This window comes from Carassius carassius, chromosome 41, assembly GCF_963082965.1.
Source record: "Carassius carassius chromosome 41, fCarCar2.1, whole genome shotgun sequence".
Taxonomy (NCBI): domain Eukaryota; kingdom Metazoa; phylum Chordata; class Actinopteri; order Cypriniformes; family Cyprinidae; genus Carassius; species Carassius carassius.
In genome coordinates, this window is record NC_081795.1 from 16,900,741 (window position 1) to 16,917,515 (window position 16,775).

General features: G+C 42.8%; 2 protein-coding genes and 1 long non-coding RNA gene across 3 annotated transcripts; 1 reads left to right on the plus strand and 2 right to left on the minus strand.

Annotated features, from left to right (window-relative positions):
- Positions 1–1,175: 1,175 nt before the first annotated feature.
- LOC132122902 (uncharacterized) lies at positions 1,176–1,844 on the minus strand. The gene is made up of 3 exons (XR_009426446.1): positions 1,618–1,844; positions 1,410–1,498; positions 1,176–1,280 (listed from the first exon to the last, which is right to left on the minus strand). It is a non-coding gene; the product is annotated as an uncharacterized LOC132122902 (long non-coding RNA).
- A 68-nt stretch (positions 1,845–1,912) lies between these two features.
- Positions 1,913–3,834, minus strand: LOC132123110 (uncharacterized). The gene is made up of 7 exons (XM_059533646.1): positions 3,566–3,834; positions 3,411–3,473; positions 3,036–3,293; positions 2,889–2,932; positions 2,682–2,744; positions 2,314–2,565; positions 1,913–2,098 (listed from the first exon to the last, which is right to left on the minus strand). Exons 1-7 carry the CDS (start codon positions 3,825–3,827, stop codon positions 1,913–1,915), a joined length of 1,128 nt encoding a protein of 375 aa, XP_059389629.1. The 5' UTR covers positions 3,828–3,834.
- Positions 3,835–10,465: 6,631 nt separating this feature from the next.
- LOC132122899 (uncharacterized) lies at positions 10,466–11,650 on the plus strand. Its single transcript, XM_059533397.1, has one exon. It carries the CDS (start codon positions 10,491–10,493, stop codon positions 11,556–11,558), a length of 1,068 nt encoding a protein of 355 aa, XP_059389380.1. The 5' UTR covers positions 10,466–10,490; the 3' UTR covers positions 11,559–11,650.
- Positions 11,651–16,775: the final 5,125 nt, after the last annotated feature.

Here is a 16,775-nt window from a genome sequence, read left to right on the forward strand (position 1 = left end):
TCCCGCTGATATGTCCCGGTTGCCAAAAATCCTAAAACTGAAAGTACTTGGGTTGGTACCGGGATGGCGCGGTTCCGTGTTGTTGGTCTTTGTAATGCTGGGCCAAGTTCAGCACACAGATCGAAGAGCATGGATCTAGGAAATCTAAAGCGGCTTATTAGCCACTCATCATCATGGGCTAGGAAATCCTCATGGTCCCTGAATACTCTTTCCCTCCGAAGTTTGCCATTGGCACAGTCTTCCAGCAGTGCCAACGCATCCATCATACAATATGCACTTAAGTGTTGCTGCAGTAGGCGATTTATGTTTTCAGCGATCAGATTTAATCATATACACCTTATCACATTAATCACATAATGAGTGATAGGCCTACATCCATTTAAGAATGGAAGTGAAAGAAATTAAATTTACGTACTTTCAGCATATAGTTCTTTTTATGTCTTTAAACTAAACATGCATGTATGTATCTTTAGGACCCATAATGGTGATTTAATGCTATTTGTATTTTTTGTTGTAACAAACCTATGAGAAACTTTTGTAATTTCAATATTGTAAATATTGAAATATGTCAAAGTAAATTTTGGCATTTTGCAAAGGGTTAATTCCCTTTATCCGCAGTCAGTTCCTCAACTCACCATCAGTGTCGCCAAACTGCTTTGTCTTCAAAATGTGCGTACGGATGGGTCAGAGTTTGCATGTAGGTGCGCATATTTTCACGTCAAGTTTTTCTTTATAAATCCCACCTTTTGTGCAGGAACTGGCGTACGCATGTTTTCAGCCCCGTTTTGTGCGTACGCAAGCTTTATAAATAAGGCCCCAGGTCTTCTCTCGTCCTTCACTGTCGTAACTCCTCTCGTAACCCACTCGTCACATTAAGCATCATTACATTTTAAATCATTAAATTTAAGCATTCACAAACAATATAAATATATTATTCTATTATATTTTCCTCACAAATTTTCTTACAAAATTCCAAAAAAAAATTCTTACAAAATAAATTTTCACAATTTCTTACAAAATTCCTTAGAAATGTTCTTACCAACTTATAATAAATAAACAAATCCAAATAAACAATTAATTATAATTTACAGATCCCCAAGCAATCAATACAGCCAGACTGCTTTAAGTCAAGGCAAGGGCCTGCAATACTCTAAGTCCAGAGTGGACTGATGGAAAGGCCACTCTTGTCAGTCCACCAGACGCAAAGCTGACTGAAGACAGAAAACAACAGGGTGGCCATGACATGAGTTGTTTTCTGAGGTTGTGTTTTACTCTGTGACCTGAAACAAAAGATAAATCAGGATTATTTGTCTAAATACTTCACTTTTGCAGAAAAGTTATCTTAAGTTCATGGCGACTGATGATCAAACTAAACCAACAAAAAGCTTAATTAGTCTTAGACGCCGTACCTTAAACCAGTCGTGGAGATGCATCTTGTCCAGACTGAGTCTCTTCTGTGGACCAGGCTGCAGACAATCACAAATCATCTGGCAGCATTCTGTGAAGAGAAAAAAAAGAGAGATGTTTGATTATAAACGTATACTTTACACCTGCTCTCTTTGAAGCTATTGGTCCTTTTTGTATGATCTGGAGTTCATTGTTTGTTGAAGATCTCACCTTTTGACAAGCCAGGTCTGGTCCAGAGGTTCACAGTGATCTTGTGTCGGTCGTTGGATGTAGGGCAATCCCCGCACAGCATTTCAAACAAGATGAACCCTAGTGTCCACACTGTGGTTGGCTTTGCTTGGTACCTGCCCTTCAAGTTGAACTCAGGTGGACAGTACTCTTTCGTGCCTGCAGGAAAGATGTCTGATGTTTAATTAATTATCACAGCATGTTGAGTGCATATAAGATGTGTATCTTATCTTATGTGTATGTCTATATAATGGTTTCTAATAACATTTTCTAATTCTCACAGATTTCTTCTTCTTACCCCTGTCCAGGATGTCCTGCACGAGCTGTTCCTCAGAAGTGAGGAGGACTTCCTCTCTCCCTGCCTCGGTTCTCCCTCCATCGTTCTCAACAGCACTAACAGGCGTCTCTTCAGACCTTGTGGGGGAGTCTTTGGGTTGTACGCAGTGCTCGTGTACACTTTGGTCTACTAACAGATTTAGCACAAGTTTTGAATTAACATCCTAAAAAAAGAGTAAAGTTTAAGAAAATGTTACTGTCACTCAAAAATGTTTGGTGTGATAATGTTAGCAGTGTTTTTCTTTTCCTTAATGAAAAGGAAGAATAAGAGAAGTTTCTGTAATTGAAGATTCAGTCATTTATCAATATTTGCATCATCATGACATGTTTTTGTGAGTGTACCATCGCTATCTCTCCAGTGCGTTCCCGCCTCTGTCCAGTATTTCTCTTCCACTTCGGCCAGATCATATGTTCCAGCTCCACTGCAAGGAAAGTGAAGAGCAGGCCACTTCCAGAACTTCTTCTTCTTCTCCTCCTCTCTCCCTTCCTCCTCTCTTCCTCCATCAATCTCAGCAGCACTAACAGACAGATGAGGATGACGGCTCTCTGATGTAATGGTGCCGTCTTTGGGATGTACACAGAGTTCACTCTGGTCTATTAACAGACAAACAAATGAGGTAAATATGAATACAATTTTACATGGAAATTTGATTCTGTACAAAAGTATTTATAATAACATTTCCTAATTCTCATATATTTATGAATCTTACTCTTGTCCAGGACTCTGTGTTTCTGCTGTTCCTCAGCAGCAAGGAGGTCTTCAGGAGCTGGATCTAAATATGAAATAAATAAATAAAAATTAAAAGGGTAAAATATGACATACTCAAAATAATGTGGTTCTTGATTTAAGAGTAGTTGTCAATTGAAAGTATATCCTAAAATTTTAACTCTTAAAAAAAAGAAAAGAATAATATTACTTTATAGTGTTTGGTGTGATAATTACAGCAGTGTTTTTGGGACACTGATCGTTGTTATAATTATTTTATAATAATGAAAAGGAGGAATAACAGAAATTCCTTTAACTGAATATTTTGTGGTTTATCAATATTTGAATGTGAGTGTACCATCGCTATCTCTCCAGTGCGTTCCCGCCTCTGTCCAGTATTTCTCTTCCACTTCGGCCAGATCATATGTTCCAGCTCCACTGCAAGGAAAGTGAAGAGCAGGCCACTTCCAGAACTTCTTCTTCTTCTTCTTCTCCTCCTCTCTCCCTTCCTCCTCTCTTCCTCCATCAATCTCAGCAGCACTAACAGACAGATGAGGATGACGGCTCTCTGATGTAATGGTGCCGTCTTTGGGATGTACACAGAGTTCACTCTGGTCTATTAACAGACAAACAAATGAGGTAAATATGAAATACAATTTTACATGTAAATTTGAATCTGAACAAAAGTATTTATAATAACATGTCCTAATTCTCATATATGTATTAATCTTACTCTTGTCCAGGACTCTGTGTTTCTGCTGTTCCTCAGCAGCAAGGAGGTCTTCAGGAGCTGGATCTAAAATATCAATTAAATAAATAAAAAGTGAAATATTACATACTCAAATTATTCTGTTCTTGACTTAGGAGTAGTTTTTGATGTGAGTGTACCATCGCTATCTCTCCACTGTGTTTCCGCCTCTGTCCCGTATTTCTCCTCGGCTTTGGCCAGGTCATATGTTCCCTTTCTGCGGGAAGGAAAGTGAAGAGCGGCCCACTTCCAGAAGCTCGTTCTCCCTTCATCGGTCTCAAGAGCACCAACCGGCGCCGGTTGATGGTTCTCCGTCATGATGGGGGAGTCTTTGGGGTGTACACAGGGTTCTCGTACACACTCCAAACCAATTGCTTTTTTTAGTCTTGAAAGCAGTCCCATGATAACACCGTTTGTCAATCGCTATGAATCGCTACCAAATATGTTACTCTCAAGACTTCAAAGCACAAAATGAGCATATGATTTTCATGCCTTTATATAGACCTTTTTCTTCGCTTCTCCGTGGAGGGCGCCATAGCGGCGAGTGACTTCCTGTAGGATGCTTCGAACTTCCGTTTAGTAACTGTCAAGCTACTGTAATGGCGAATCGCGGAGGCTCCGGGAAGTTTTGTGCTGCTAAAGGCTGTCACAACAGCTACAGGAAGCTCAAAAATCTTCTTGATCAAGAGTGTTATGATCACAAGCCAACAATAAGAGCAGAATGTAAATGCCCAAGACCATTTAAATTGCACAAGATGCCATCCGACGACGACGGTAAAAGACAGTGGCTCGCAGCACTTAATTTGAAATGCCCGCCTCGTAACGTCCATGTATGCTCATTCTGTCACGGTTCGTGAACGCACTGTCTCCAGCTGTAGTCATGTTATGTCATGTTGATTGGTTCATGTGGGTGTGGCCACTGATCGCCTGATCAGCGGCAGGTGCATCTCATTCCAACCGCCTATATAACGCCCTGTCTTTCGTCTCCTGTTTGTCAGATCGTTGTTTGAGGTCCATGTGTTGATGTCTGTTCGTGCTCCTGTGTTCCTGTCCTTGCCCTGTTTCCTGTTCGGTCTACTTTGGATTATCACAGTCACTCACGGATTATCACCACGGATCACCGATCTACCACCACCGTCATCTCTACCAACGCACTCAAATCACCTACCCACCTGTCTGTGCTGCCATCGTGGTTCCTGCGTCACTCACCAGCATTCATCCATCACAACTCCTGTCAATAAACTACCTTTACTTGCATCTGCCTCCTGTCCTCCATTGTTAGCGTCACAGAACGATCTGACCAACATGGAGGCAGCGAGTAATCAACCCTCCTCTCTCGAAGCTTTCCCTGTCAGTGTTCGGAGGATGGACTCCCAGGAGCGGACTCTTAACGACACTGGTCGCGCGGTTCAGGCTTTAGTGACGCAGGTGTCCGAGCTCACCCAACAGTTCCAGCTATTACGAGCTCCCACTGCGCCACTCACACCGCCTGTTCCACCAGCACCATCGGAGGCTCCCTCCCAGCCGGAACCACGCCTCCCGATTCCGGAGGCTTACTCAGGTGAACCCGATTATTGTAGAGCTTTCCTTAACCGTTGTGATATGCATTTTGCCCTCCAGCCTAGAACATTCGCCACTGAGAGGGCCAAGGTGGCGTTCGTCCTGACCCTGCTCTCTGGGAGGGCGGCATTGTGGGGAACAGCGGTGTGGGAGAACCAGGACCCATGCTGCGCCTCGTTCCAGGCCCTCTCCGCCGAGATGAGACGGGTCTTTGATCGGGCTGCCGCAGGACGGGAGGCGGCCAGTAGGCTGGCGGAGTTGCGCCAGCACGAGAGATCCGTCTCGGACTACTCCATCGAGTTCCGGACACTGGCGGCGGAGTGCCATTGGAACGAGGAGGCGCAGTGGGACATGTTCCTGCATGGGCTGGCTGACCGCGTCCAGAGGGAGATCTACACCCTGGACCTTCCCCCGTCGTTCAATGGACTCATTGAGCTGGCCCTTCGGGTCGACGCACGTCTGGCACGGATGGAGAGGAGGGGGCTACTCAACACCCCATCCAGGGGACCGGCAGACGTGCGGTTCAGCGGCGGGGACGTGGCCAGCCCCGTCTACGATCACGAGCCCATGCAGGTAGGGCGAGCTCGGCTTTCCCGGGAGGAGAAGGAGAGGCGGAGGTCCCTGGGCCTTTGCCTTTACTGCGGGGGAGCCGGACATCAAGCCCACGCCTGTCCGGTAAAAGGCCAGGCCCGGTAGTACATATGAGGCTACTATCGGGTGGGATCTCCGCCGAGAAGACCTCATCATCATCATCATCATCACCATCATCTTCTACGCTCCTCCCGGTATGGCTGCGGTGGTCAGCACAGACACATCACTGTCAGGCACTACTGGATTCCGGGGCAGAAGGTAACTTCATGGACAGCACATTAGCCCACAAGCTCCACATCCCCCTCAGACCTCTTCCGCACCACATCACGGTTCACGCCCTCACTGGTCAGCAACTTCCCACCATATCATACATCACTGAAGACATTACACTCATCACCTCTGGCAATCACTCCGAAACCATCTCTTTTCACATCCTTGACTCTCCCCTGGCACCCATTGTCCTCGGACACCCTTGGCTCCTCCTCCACAACCCTAGCATTGACTGGCTCTCTAACTCCGTTTTGTCTTGGTGCAAAAGATGTCATGAGTCTTGTCTAGTGTCTGCCTGTCCGTCTGTGTCTGTGTCTGTGTTGCAGGAGGAGGCGGTGGATTTGTCTAACGTGCCCGCTGAGTACCTCCATCTGAAGGAAGTGTTCAGTAAGTCTCGGGCTGCTTCTCTTCCTCCGCATCGTCCTTACGACTGTGCCATAGATTTACTATCAGGTAAGTCTCCGCCTAAGGGCAAACTCTATTCACTTTCTGTTCCAGAGAGGGAGGCTATGGAGAAATATATTTCTGATTCTCTAGCTTCTAAATTCATCCGCCCTTCCTCTTCTCCTGCGGGGGCGGGGTTCTTTTTTGTGGGAAAGAAGGACGGATCTCTGCGACCTTGTATTGATTACCGGGGACTGAACAACATCACGGTAAAGAATACTTATCCTTTGCCGTTGATGTCTTCGGCCTTCGAGAGGTTGCAGGGAGCGTCAATTTTCACAAAACTGGACTTACGCAATGCGTATCATTTGGTTCGGATCAGGGAGGGGGATGAATGGAAGACCGCTTTTAACACCCCCAGAGGGCACTTTGAATACTTGGTTATGCCCTTTGGGCTCTCCAACTCCCCAGCGGTCTTCCAGGCACTTGTCAACGACGTGCTGCGAGATATGATCGATCAGTTCATTTATGTCTACCTGGACGACATATTGATTTTTTCTTCTTCTCTCCAGGAACATGTGCAGCACGTCCAACGAGTGCTTCAGAGGTTGCTAGAGAATGGGCTTTTTGTCAAGGCGGAGAAATGCGAATTTCATGCACAGTCAATTCCATTTTTGGGGTATATCGTGTCGACTGAGGGAATACGCATGGATCCCGAGAAGGTTAAGGCTGTGGTAGAATGGCCAAGCCCAGATTCCCGTAAGGCCCTACAGAGGTTTCTGGGGTTCGCTTCTACCGGCGTTTTATTCGCAACTTCAGCCAACTAGCCGCACCTCTGACCGCCTTGACCTCCGCCAAGACTGCGTTCAGGTGGTCGGACACAGCTGAGGCTGTGTTTGCCAAACTGAAGAGCCGTTTCAGTTCAGCCCCTATTCTGATTACCCCTGACCCTACACGTCAGTTCGTGGTGGAGGTCGACGCATCAGAGGTGGGGGTAGGAGCGGTGTTATCTCAACGTTCTCCCTTAGACGACAAGGTCCACCCTTGCGCGTATTTTTCATATCGTTTATCTCCGGCAGAACGAAATTATGATATTGGTAACCGAGAATTGTTGGCAGTTAAGATGGCATTAGAGGAATGGCGACACTGGTTAGAGGGATCGGGGGTTCCTTTTATAGTATGGACTGACCACAAGAATTTAGAGTACATTAGCACCGCCAAGAGGTTGAACTCCAGGCAGGCTCGGTGGGCACTTTTTTTCGGACGTTTTGACTTTACTATCTCGTACCGCCCGGGTTCCAAAAATATCAAACCCGATTCTTTGTCGCGTATTTTTGACCATTCCGAACGCCCGTCCACTCCCGAGTGTATTTTTCCTGAGACATTAGTGGTCTCCACTCTCACATGGGAGATCGAATCGAAGGTCAGAACGGCCTTAGAAGGGGTAACGCCTCCGCCCGGGTGCCCACCGAACCGTTTATTTGTGCCGGAGGGATTAAGGTCCAACGTTATCCAGTGGGGACATTGCTCGAATGTAGCTTGCCATCCAGGGGTTAACCGAACTAGATTTTTAGTCAAGCAACGATTCTGGTGGCCACTTATGGCTCGCGACATTCACAGTTTTGTTTTGGCTTGCTCGGTTTGTGCCACTGGTAAGACTTCCAATCGGCCCCCTGATGGGTTACTCCAACCGCTGCCGGTTCCTTCGAGACCCTGGTCCCACATCGCTCTAGATTTTATTACCGCCCTCCCACCCTCCCAGGGAAACACGGTAGTTTTAACCGTGGTGGACCGGTTCTCGAAGGCGGCCCACTTTATTCCCTTGCCCAAATTACCCTCAGCCAAGGAGACAGCGTTGACCGTCGTAGACCATGTCTTTCGTTTACATGGCCTCCCGATAGACGTGGTTTCCGACAGGGGACCCCAATTTGTGGCTAAATTTTGGCAAGAATTCTGTAGACTACTGGGAGCGACTGTAAGTCTGTCCTCAGGGTTTCACCCCCAGAGCAATGGTCAAACCGAGAGAGCCAACCAAGATTTGGAAAGGGTGTTGCGATGTTTGGTCTCCAAGAATCCTTCCTCCTGGAGCCAACAATTGTCTATGGTGGAGTACGCCCACAATACCTTACCAGTATCAGCTACGGGCCTATCTCCTTTTGAGTGTAGTGTAGGTTACCAGCCACCTATTTTTCCCAGTATGGAATCCGAAGTTGCGGTCCCCTCCGCTCACGCCTTCGTCCAGAAGTGCCACCGCACTTGGACCAGAGCCCGTGAGACTCTACTCCAAGCGGGGGCGCGCACCAAGGCCAAGGCCGATCGCCACCGGTCTAGGCCTCCCGTATACGTCCTGGGTCAAAAGGTGTGGCTTTCAACCAAGAATATTCCTCTCCGGTCCGTATCTAATAAATTGGCTCCCAAATTTATTGGCCCGTTTACTGTCACCAAAATCATTAGTCCGGTGGCAGTCCGCCTTAAACTCCCTCCTACGTACAGGAGAATTCATCCTGCCTTTCATGTGTCCAAAATTAAGCCCGTATTTCATTCTCCCATTAATCCGCCTACCCCGGTCCCTCCCCCGCCGAGTCTCGTAGATGGGGAGACCACCTATTTGGTAAATCGTATTCTGGACTCTAGAAGGAGGGGACGCGGATTTCAGTACTTGGTGGACTGGGAGGGTTACGGTCCGGAGGAGAGAAGTTGGGTACCTGCCAGGGACATCCTGGATCACTCCCTTATCGATGATTACAATCGACAGGTAAGAGATTCTGGGGACGCCAGGAGGCGTCCTTAGGAGGAGGGGTACTGTCACGGTTCGTGAACGCACCGTCTCCAGCTGTAGTCATGTTATGTCATGTTGATTGGTTCATGTGGGTGTGGCCACTGATCGCCTGATCAGCGGCAGGTGCATCTCATTCCAACCGCCTATATAACGCCCTGTCTTTCGTCTCCTGTTTGTCAGATCGTTGTTTGAGGTCCATGTGTTGATGTCTGTTCGTGCTCCTGTGTTCCTGTCCTTGCCCTGTTTCCTGTTCGGTCTACTTTGGATTATCACAGTCACTCACGGATTATCACCACGGATCACCGATCTACCACCACCGTCATCTCTACCAACGCACTCAAATCACCTACCCACCTGTCTGTGCTGCCATCGTGGTTCCTGCGTCACTCACCAGCATTCATCCATCACAACTCCTGTCAATAAACTACCTTTACTTGCATCTGCCTCCTGTCCTCCATTGTTAGCGTCACACATTCCACTTTGTGGACAGACAACCAACGACAGAAAATCCATATCCTGAACTTTGGCTTGGATATGATTGTCCATTAAGTAAGAAGAGAAGACGACGAACGTGGTCGGACGAAGGTGAGAATATTTACTAACGTTATTTACACGGCTAACGTCCTATAAGGACTGCACAATTAAATGCAGCTTATGATACAATAATTTTAGTTTTTCTAGACGACCAAGTTCTCATGATGTGTACTTAAACACCTTTGAGAGACAAGCGTTTCATTCAGCAAAGTGTATTCAATATATATTCAGCATTAATGAATGTTTTATGAAAACAAAATTTTGTTGCAGTATTTTCAGTGTTATCAAATATGATAATCACAAATGAACACTAGTTTATTTAACATATTTATAGAATTGGCTCATTAATTGAATTATTCTTACTCGTGTATATATTTTGGCAGCAGAGTGTGGTTTGTCTGGTTATTTTACCAGCAGTAAATGTATAGGACCTTAAGGCCTGGTTTTACACACAGGGCTTAAACTAAGCCAGGATTGGGCCATAGTTCAATCAGGACATTAAAGTATTTTTTTTTTTTTTTTTTATAAACGCGCCTTAGAAATTACATTACTGGTAAGCATCTTGAGACAAAACAAAGGCACTGATATCAGTCAGTCAGTGTCGGTTTCTTTCAGTGGAGAGTTCACCATATTGCAGCTCAAATTACAACATTTAACAAAATAATACCTAAAAGTAGTTGTTCATTAACTCATTTTGGTTTACAAAATTTGGAAAGTCAGCATTTTGTCTTTCATACAATGCCAATTAAAAGTGTGTTAGTGCTAAACCAAAATTCTGCATTTTATATCCTAAAATTAATTAGGTAATACATTTTTTGTAATTAACCATTTTCTAAAAATAGAAACTCACCCTGTACCATATAATAAACGATATGATTTTAGATGCTTCACTGTATAATGCCTTTTCTGTATTTATAGGAGCTGGTGTTAACCCAGAGCAACATGTAATGGATGAGATGAGACCTGTAGAAGAGAGTCTTGCATCTGTCCCCAGTCCCAAGCAAACAGATGTAGATGACAGCAGCTGTACATCTAAAACCTTTACCTCTGTTGGAACACAGTGGGAAGACCACATCTTCGAGGAGCATTGTTATATTAAGAGACAACACAGTATAACTTATGTAAACCAGTCAACGCAGTGCGATACATTCAAGCCTCTAACTCTGATGAATGACTATGACTCAAATCTCTACACTGGGCTCCCTCTCCACACATTTCATACCCTTGTAGCTGTTCTGCGTCCCCATGAGAATCTGGCTTACCAGACTGAAATTGAACAGCAAATCTTGCTCACATTAATGAAGCTGAAATTAAACCTGTTGATAGAAGATCTTGCCATTCGATTCCGTATATCAGTGAGTCAAGTGAGCAAGATAATTTCTTTTTGGATTGACACCATGGCTGCAGTCTTAAAGGAACTGATACCATGGCTCCCCAAAGAGACAATCAGGGCCACAACACCAGAGGCATACAAGCAACATTATCCCAATGTTACCTGTATCTTAGACTGCAGTGAAAGTGAAGTCCAAAGACCAGGGAACCTAGACTCAAGGTCTGAATCATACAGCCACTACTATGCTTGCAACACCATCAAGTATTTAGTGGCTATTGCACCATGTGGTCTAGTAATGTTTATATCTGCAGCATGTGGGGGACGCTGTAGTGACAAATTCATCACGTGTGATTCTGGCATTCTCGAATACCTCCATCCAGGAGATGAAGTGATGGTGGACAGGGGTTTTTTGATTAGAGACTTGTTGTTTGAAAGAAAAGTCAATATGATAATTCCTCACTTTGCCAACAAAATGCAGCTAACAGAAGAAAAAGTCACATGTAGTCGCAGGATTGCAAATGTAAGGATACATATTGAACGTGCAATTAGGAGACTGAAAGTATACAAGGTGTTATCACAAACCTTGCCTATCACCCTTATGCCAAAGATAGATAAAATTCTGCGTATATGTGCAGCTTTAGTGAATTTGCGTGGTGATCTAATCCGTGAAGCAGATAATTAAGTTATTTTAAAATGAAATGTTGTCTTCTTCAACTCGCTCTCATGATTTATTTTGAAGAATGTTGGTAACCAGACAGTTGATAGTAATCAGACTTCCATAGTCTTTTTTTTTCACTATTAAGTCAATGGTTACCATCAACTGTCTGGTTACCAACATTCTCCAAAATAAATCATTGTTCAACAGAAGAAAAAAACTATACAAGTTTGGACTGACATGACGGTGAGAAAATAATGACAAGATTTTAATTTCTGGATTAACTTTTCATTTGATGCTCACACTGCTGCATTAGTCATGTACATATATGTATATATGCGTTTAATAACAATACTTGACATTTTAACTTCTTTAATTTGGATTTAAAAATCCATCTCAGCGTGTTTTCTGTTTCCTTGTGCTATGTACATATATACACTTTAATCTAATATAAATAAATAACACGCAAGACTTTCTAAGTGCAAACCCTGTAAACAAGAAAATATCACATACATAAAAAAAATGTTAAAACTTGCCTTGACACAATAAAAACTTTTTCTCCATGTCAGCATCTGTACAGTTTTTAAAACTGTTAATATTTGTTCACCAGTAGGTTAATCTTTTTTGACTATATGTAAGTATTTGTCATTCAGTTTGAATCGTCCAGCAGTGAATTCATCCACTACTCTAGGAAGCATCACTGAGAAGTAAAAGCCTCTTAGTCGAGTAACCTGGTCTGTTAAATACTCTGCATCGTATGGTACATTTATCAGAATGTGTTCCTTTGGAGACCAGACAAACAGTTTTGCCATTCTCAGCCCTGTACAAAACATGCCTAATTGTATCTGACTGTAGAAGCCCCTGACTCCGTTCTTCTGTAATTCAGGCTTGCCATCAACCATTTTGATATCACTATTATTTATAGTGAAATGATCTGCTAGAGAGGCGGTGTTGTTCTTGGGAACGGGACACTTTATTTCCAGTAGTTCCATACCATTTATTATGCCATCAGGGCTTGCAGACAGCCATGGTTCTGCCAGGCTGACCCTGATACCTGAGTGGGAGACCTGTAGACCTTTTTCTACAAGAAAGCTACAAGCTATTGCCTCTTTCTCATTTCCATACTTTGTAGCCGCATTACCTCGAAAGGTAGGAAAGAGATGCTCTCTCATGAATTTATCAGGATTTGTTGTTGCTCGCACTGGTACACTTTTAGCTGAACTAGCAGTGATCCTGGGCTGTCTTGCAATATGCCAAACCTCTGACAAACTCTGATTTTGTGTTTGAATCTCCAATTCAGCTGCCTGGTCAAAGTTCAGTTCTATGTATTTGCTGTAAAATGCTTTACCTTTACAGCAAGTCAAAGTCTCTCCATGTGGCTGGTGGACTTCTAAGCTCTCAGTGTCATCTCCTTCCACTGATACATTGGCAGTGTAGCATTTTTCCAAAAGACTGTTTTTTAATTCAAAAAGTGGTTTTGTGTCTGAAGAACTGACTCTCTCCCTGAATTCTTGATGTGTGTCATAGCTTGGTGTAGATGGTAGCCTTTCTCCCTCCCTTGTTGAATTGGCACCATATACATCCTCAGCTTTGTGACGTCTAAAGGTCATCTGACTGATTCTTTTCTGTTCAAGGTTTCTTCTGGTTCCTGCATTCCATCTACACTGCTCATCAGTGCAAGATAGCCCTGTCATACCACTGACCACTGCATTTTGCACCTTTCAAAAACCAGAACATATTGTTTACTTTATTATTAAACAAAGCATCCCCATTAGCACTTTTTTAGAGCTAAACAATTTAGTTATAACTGAAATGTATAATTGGTTAAATACTGCTCTAAAAATACATCTTTACATTGTATCACGCAGTCAGTGCTTGAAGTGGGCAGGTGTTTTGCCATATTATTACCCTCTAGTATTGTTAGGTTTGCGTTTAGCTACATTAGAAGTGTTGCTGTATTTATAAATACCCACCTTCCACAACACAGCAGCAGCATGACTACAAGACCTGCCAGGACCAGCTACACAGGAGCATCCAGCTGTTTCCACTACTCCGTTATTTTGTAACATAATCCACGTTTATTAATAGCCTGACTCGGCTCTACCTCCGCTTTCAGTAATGTGAACTGCTGATGTTTATGGCAAAGAATTCGTCCAATTTTGTTACTGTGTAGATAACTATATGCTTTGGTACTTTTATAATTTCTAAGTTCCTCGCCATCCACACCCTCAGACAAAACAAGATAATTGAATATGTCAACATATGTGACTGCTGGCCATTGTTTCATATCATCAAACCAGGAGGTGGCGCTGGTCAACTTCGTAGGATGTGGAACAGACAAAGTTACATTGTTTACGGTTTTTGTTAAATAGACTTGACCATGCTGCCACCGCGAACTAATGTTGCCGTTGTTTGTTGACATTATGGCCGTTAAAAGTAAGTAAAACCGATTACAAATGTGGTTTCAGAGCGGTCCAAAATCTCTGTAACGGCTAATTAAACGCATCTAGTTGCGAACCGGAAGTTCGAAGCATCCTACCTACGCGTACGCGCAAAGCATAATGGGTAATTTCGCGTTCCATGAAAAAGGTCTATACCTTCATGGCCGAATTGTGACGTCATAAATTCCCGCGCGAAATGGAATACAAAAAAACAAAAAACAAAACAAAAAAAAAAACGTCATCTGGTTTTTTCAAATGATAACATTCATATCCAATGATGTTCAATGCTAACGACAATTTGTTGTATCGTGTACATCGCGGGTCATAAATATAGCAGTTTTATCAATTTTATGACACCTTAAAGCGATAAAGAAACAGAAGAAAACAGAAGGCCTCTTGTATTCTCGTAAACAGTGGTAACCCGGGTTTAAATTGGGCCGGTGCCGTCCGGGGTTTAATCCCTGCACAGAGACTCAGAGGCTCGACATTAACGCCAGACAAGTAAAGTTAAGTTAGACATGCTGAGGTAAAAAATCTAAATGAAAAGATTTTATATTTAAAATACAGTTAGTTATGCAACATCACACAACATTTTCACAATTACGACTGTTTAATAGAACAATAAACAGTTAAATAAGCAATTACAATAATATTAGGTCACTTACATTTTAGGCGGAACCCCGCACCTCACGGAAAACAGCCGATTCATTCCTGAATATTTCCCTGTTCTGAACGAATCGGTTGAGTCAATGATTCAGTAGCTCATGCATAAACATCTGATGAATCAGCCGTTTGAACGAATCGCTTGAATGAACGAATCAGTGACTCACTCATTAAACGCTCACTGCTGGCGCCTACTGGCGGTTTAATTTAGTTAAAAAGTATCATTTCTAACATAATTTCTTGTTTGTATATTCCAAAAAAAAAAATTTAAACAATTTCATAACATTATTCAATACACATTTTTTTCAGTGGAACTTATTTCATTTGATAACGTAAAAATTACAATAATCATATTAGTATAATTGAATTTGAATAAGAATATGAAATGAAAGATGACATATTAATAAGGTTGGGGAGAAATGCCCTCCATAAAGGTAAAAAATTGCTTTGGATTAAATATAAACATGCAGATTTATATGTCACAGCTGATAGAAATCTGATAAGAATATTGCTTCAGAATAAATAATATTTCATGATCCGAATTGAGGCCAAAGCAAAAGGAGCCCCTACCAAGTATTGAGTACAGTAAATTAACATACCTTCCAGAAGGCCATTGGTGGGGTTTTGTAAAATATGAGCCAAAATCATCACAATTTAAAGAACCAAAGACTTAAACTACTTCAGTCTGTGTGCATTTAATTTATTTAATACACAAATTTCACTTTTTGAGTTGAATTACTGAAATAAATGAACTTTTCCACAACATTTTAATTTATTGAGATGCACCTGTATGCAGTGGCGGCTTCAGACAATTTTGATTGGGGGGGGCAATGGGGGGTCCTGGTCATTTCAAGGGTGGGTCTCATGAAAACCAACAAAAAATACAGTGGACACGGCTAATAACGGCATATTAATGCTACTAAACAACAAAAACAACACAGCATATCAACTACTTAGTTTTTTATTAATTAATCAATTGCAGTTTGCAAACAATATGCTCAAACTTTAAAGGGTTAGTTCACCCAAAAAATATTGTTTTATGTGTAGTTAATAGATTGCAGTGCTTTGCACATAACAATCTATAAAGGTGCAAAATGCTTTCACTTGCACATATTTGAGAATCGAGATATTTCCTGATATATTAATCATGTTTGGAATTGTTTTGAATAAAAAGGAAAAATAAATAAAACATAAGCATATCAGTTATATGGTGCTATCGTAGCTGATGTGTCACATGACAACCATGACTAATACCCAGACATCCCAACCTGCAAAAAGTCATTTCAGGGAGGTACACCCCCCCCCCCCCCCCCCAAAGAAGGAAATACATCTCAGCTGTAGTCACCTTCTCAGTGAGACTTTGCTGAATGGGAGAACTGAGATATATTGGAGCAGCCTTCCCTGCGCTTAACCTCCCGAACATGTGGTCCCTAACAGATATAAAAGCATAAAATATCATTTCTATGAGCTATAGGCCTATGTAATTATTCGTTAATTATGTTTAAATATGTAGATTACTTTTACTATTTATATAATCTGCTTATACAATTTATGTAAACTGCTTATACAATTTATGTAAACTGCTTTTATTTATTTTCCATTGCAACTTTAAACAGGTCTAAGGAGTTTGTTGTTGTCATGTAGCCTTGGCAAGTAGCCTGAATAATATGCAGATGAAATGAAACCTGTCAACTCACCTCAACATGCCTTTTGCAATCATATAACCCGCCATGGGCAATGCTTGAGCAAGACTGTCATTATGTTTGACACCTATAAGGGGTACACTTTCGTGTAGTCTGCCGTAAAATGTGTCTTATACTTTTTTTGTTTTGTGGCACTCTCCCTCTGCCATGGTGCTCCTTTTTCTAGATAGACATAACTGATAAATTTTGTTCGGGAGAAGAGATAAAAGCCCGCCCACACTGACAATTGCTTGGTTGATTTGCAGAAACAGGCCAATCAGGATGCTCTCTGTCTTACATGCGCTTCGCACACACGCACATTAGCACACACACGCAAGATCTCTCGCTCCCTCTCCCTCTCTGCCGTGCGTGCGCTACACGGTTTGAAACACAGTATCTGTTTCGCATGCGCGCTTTTGCTCGCTCAGTCTAGATTCCGGGAGATTTTAACTAATTTG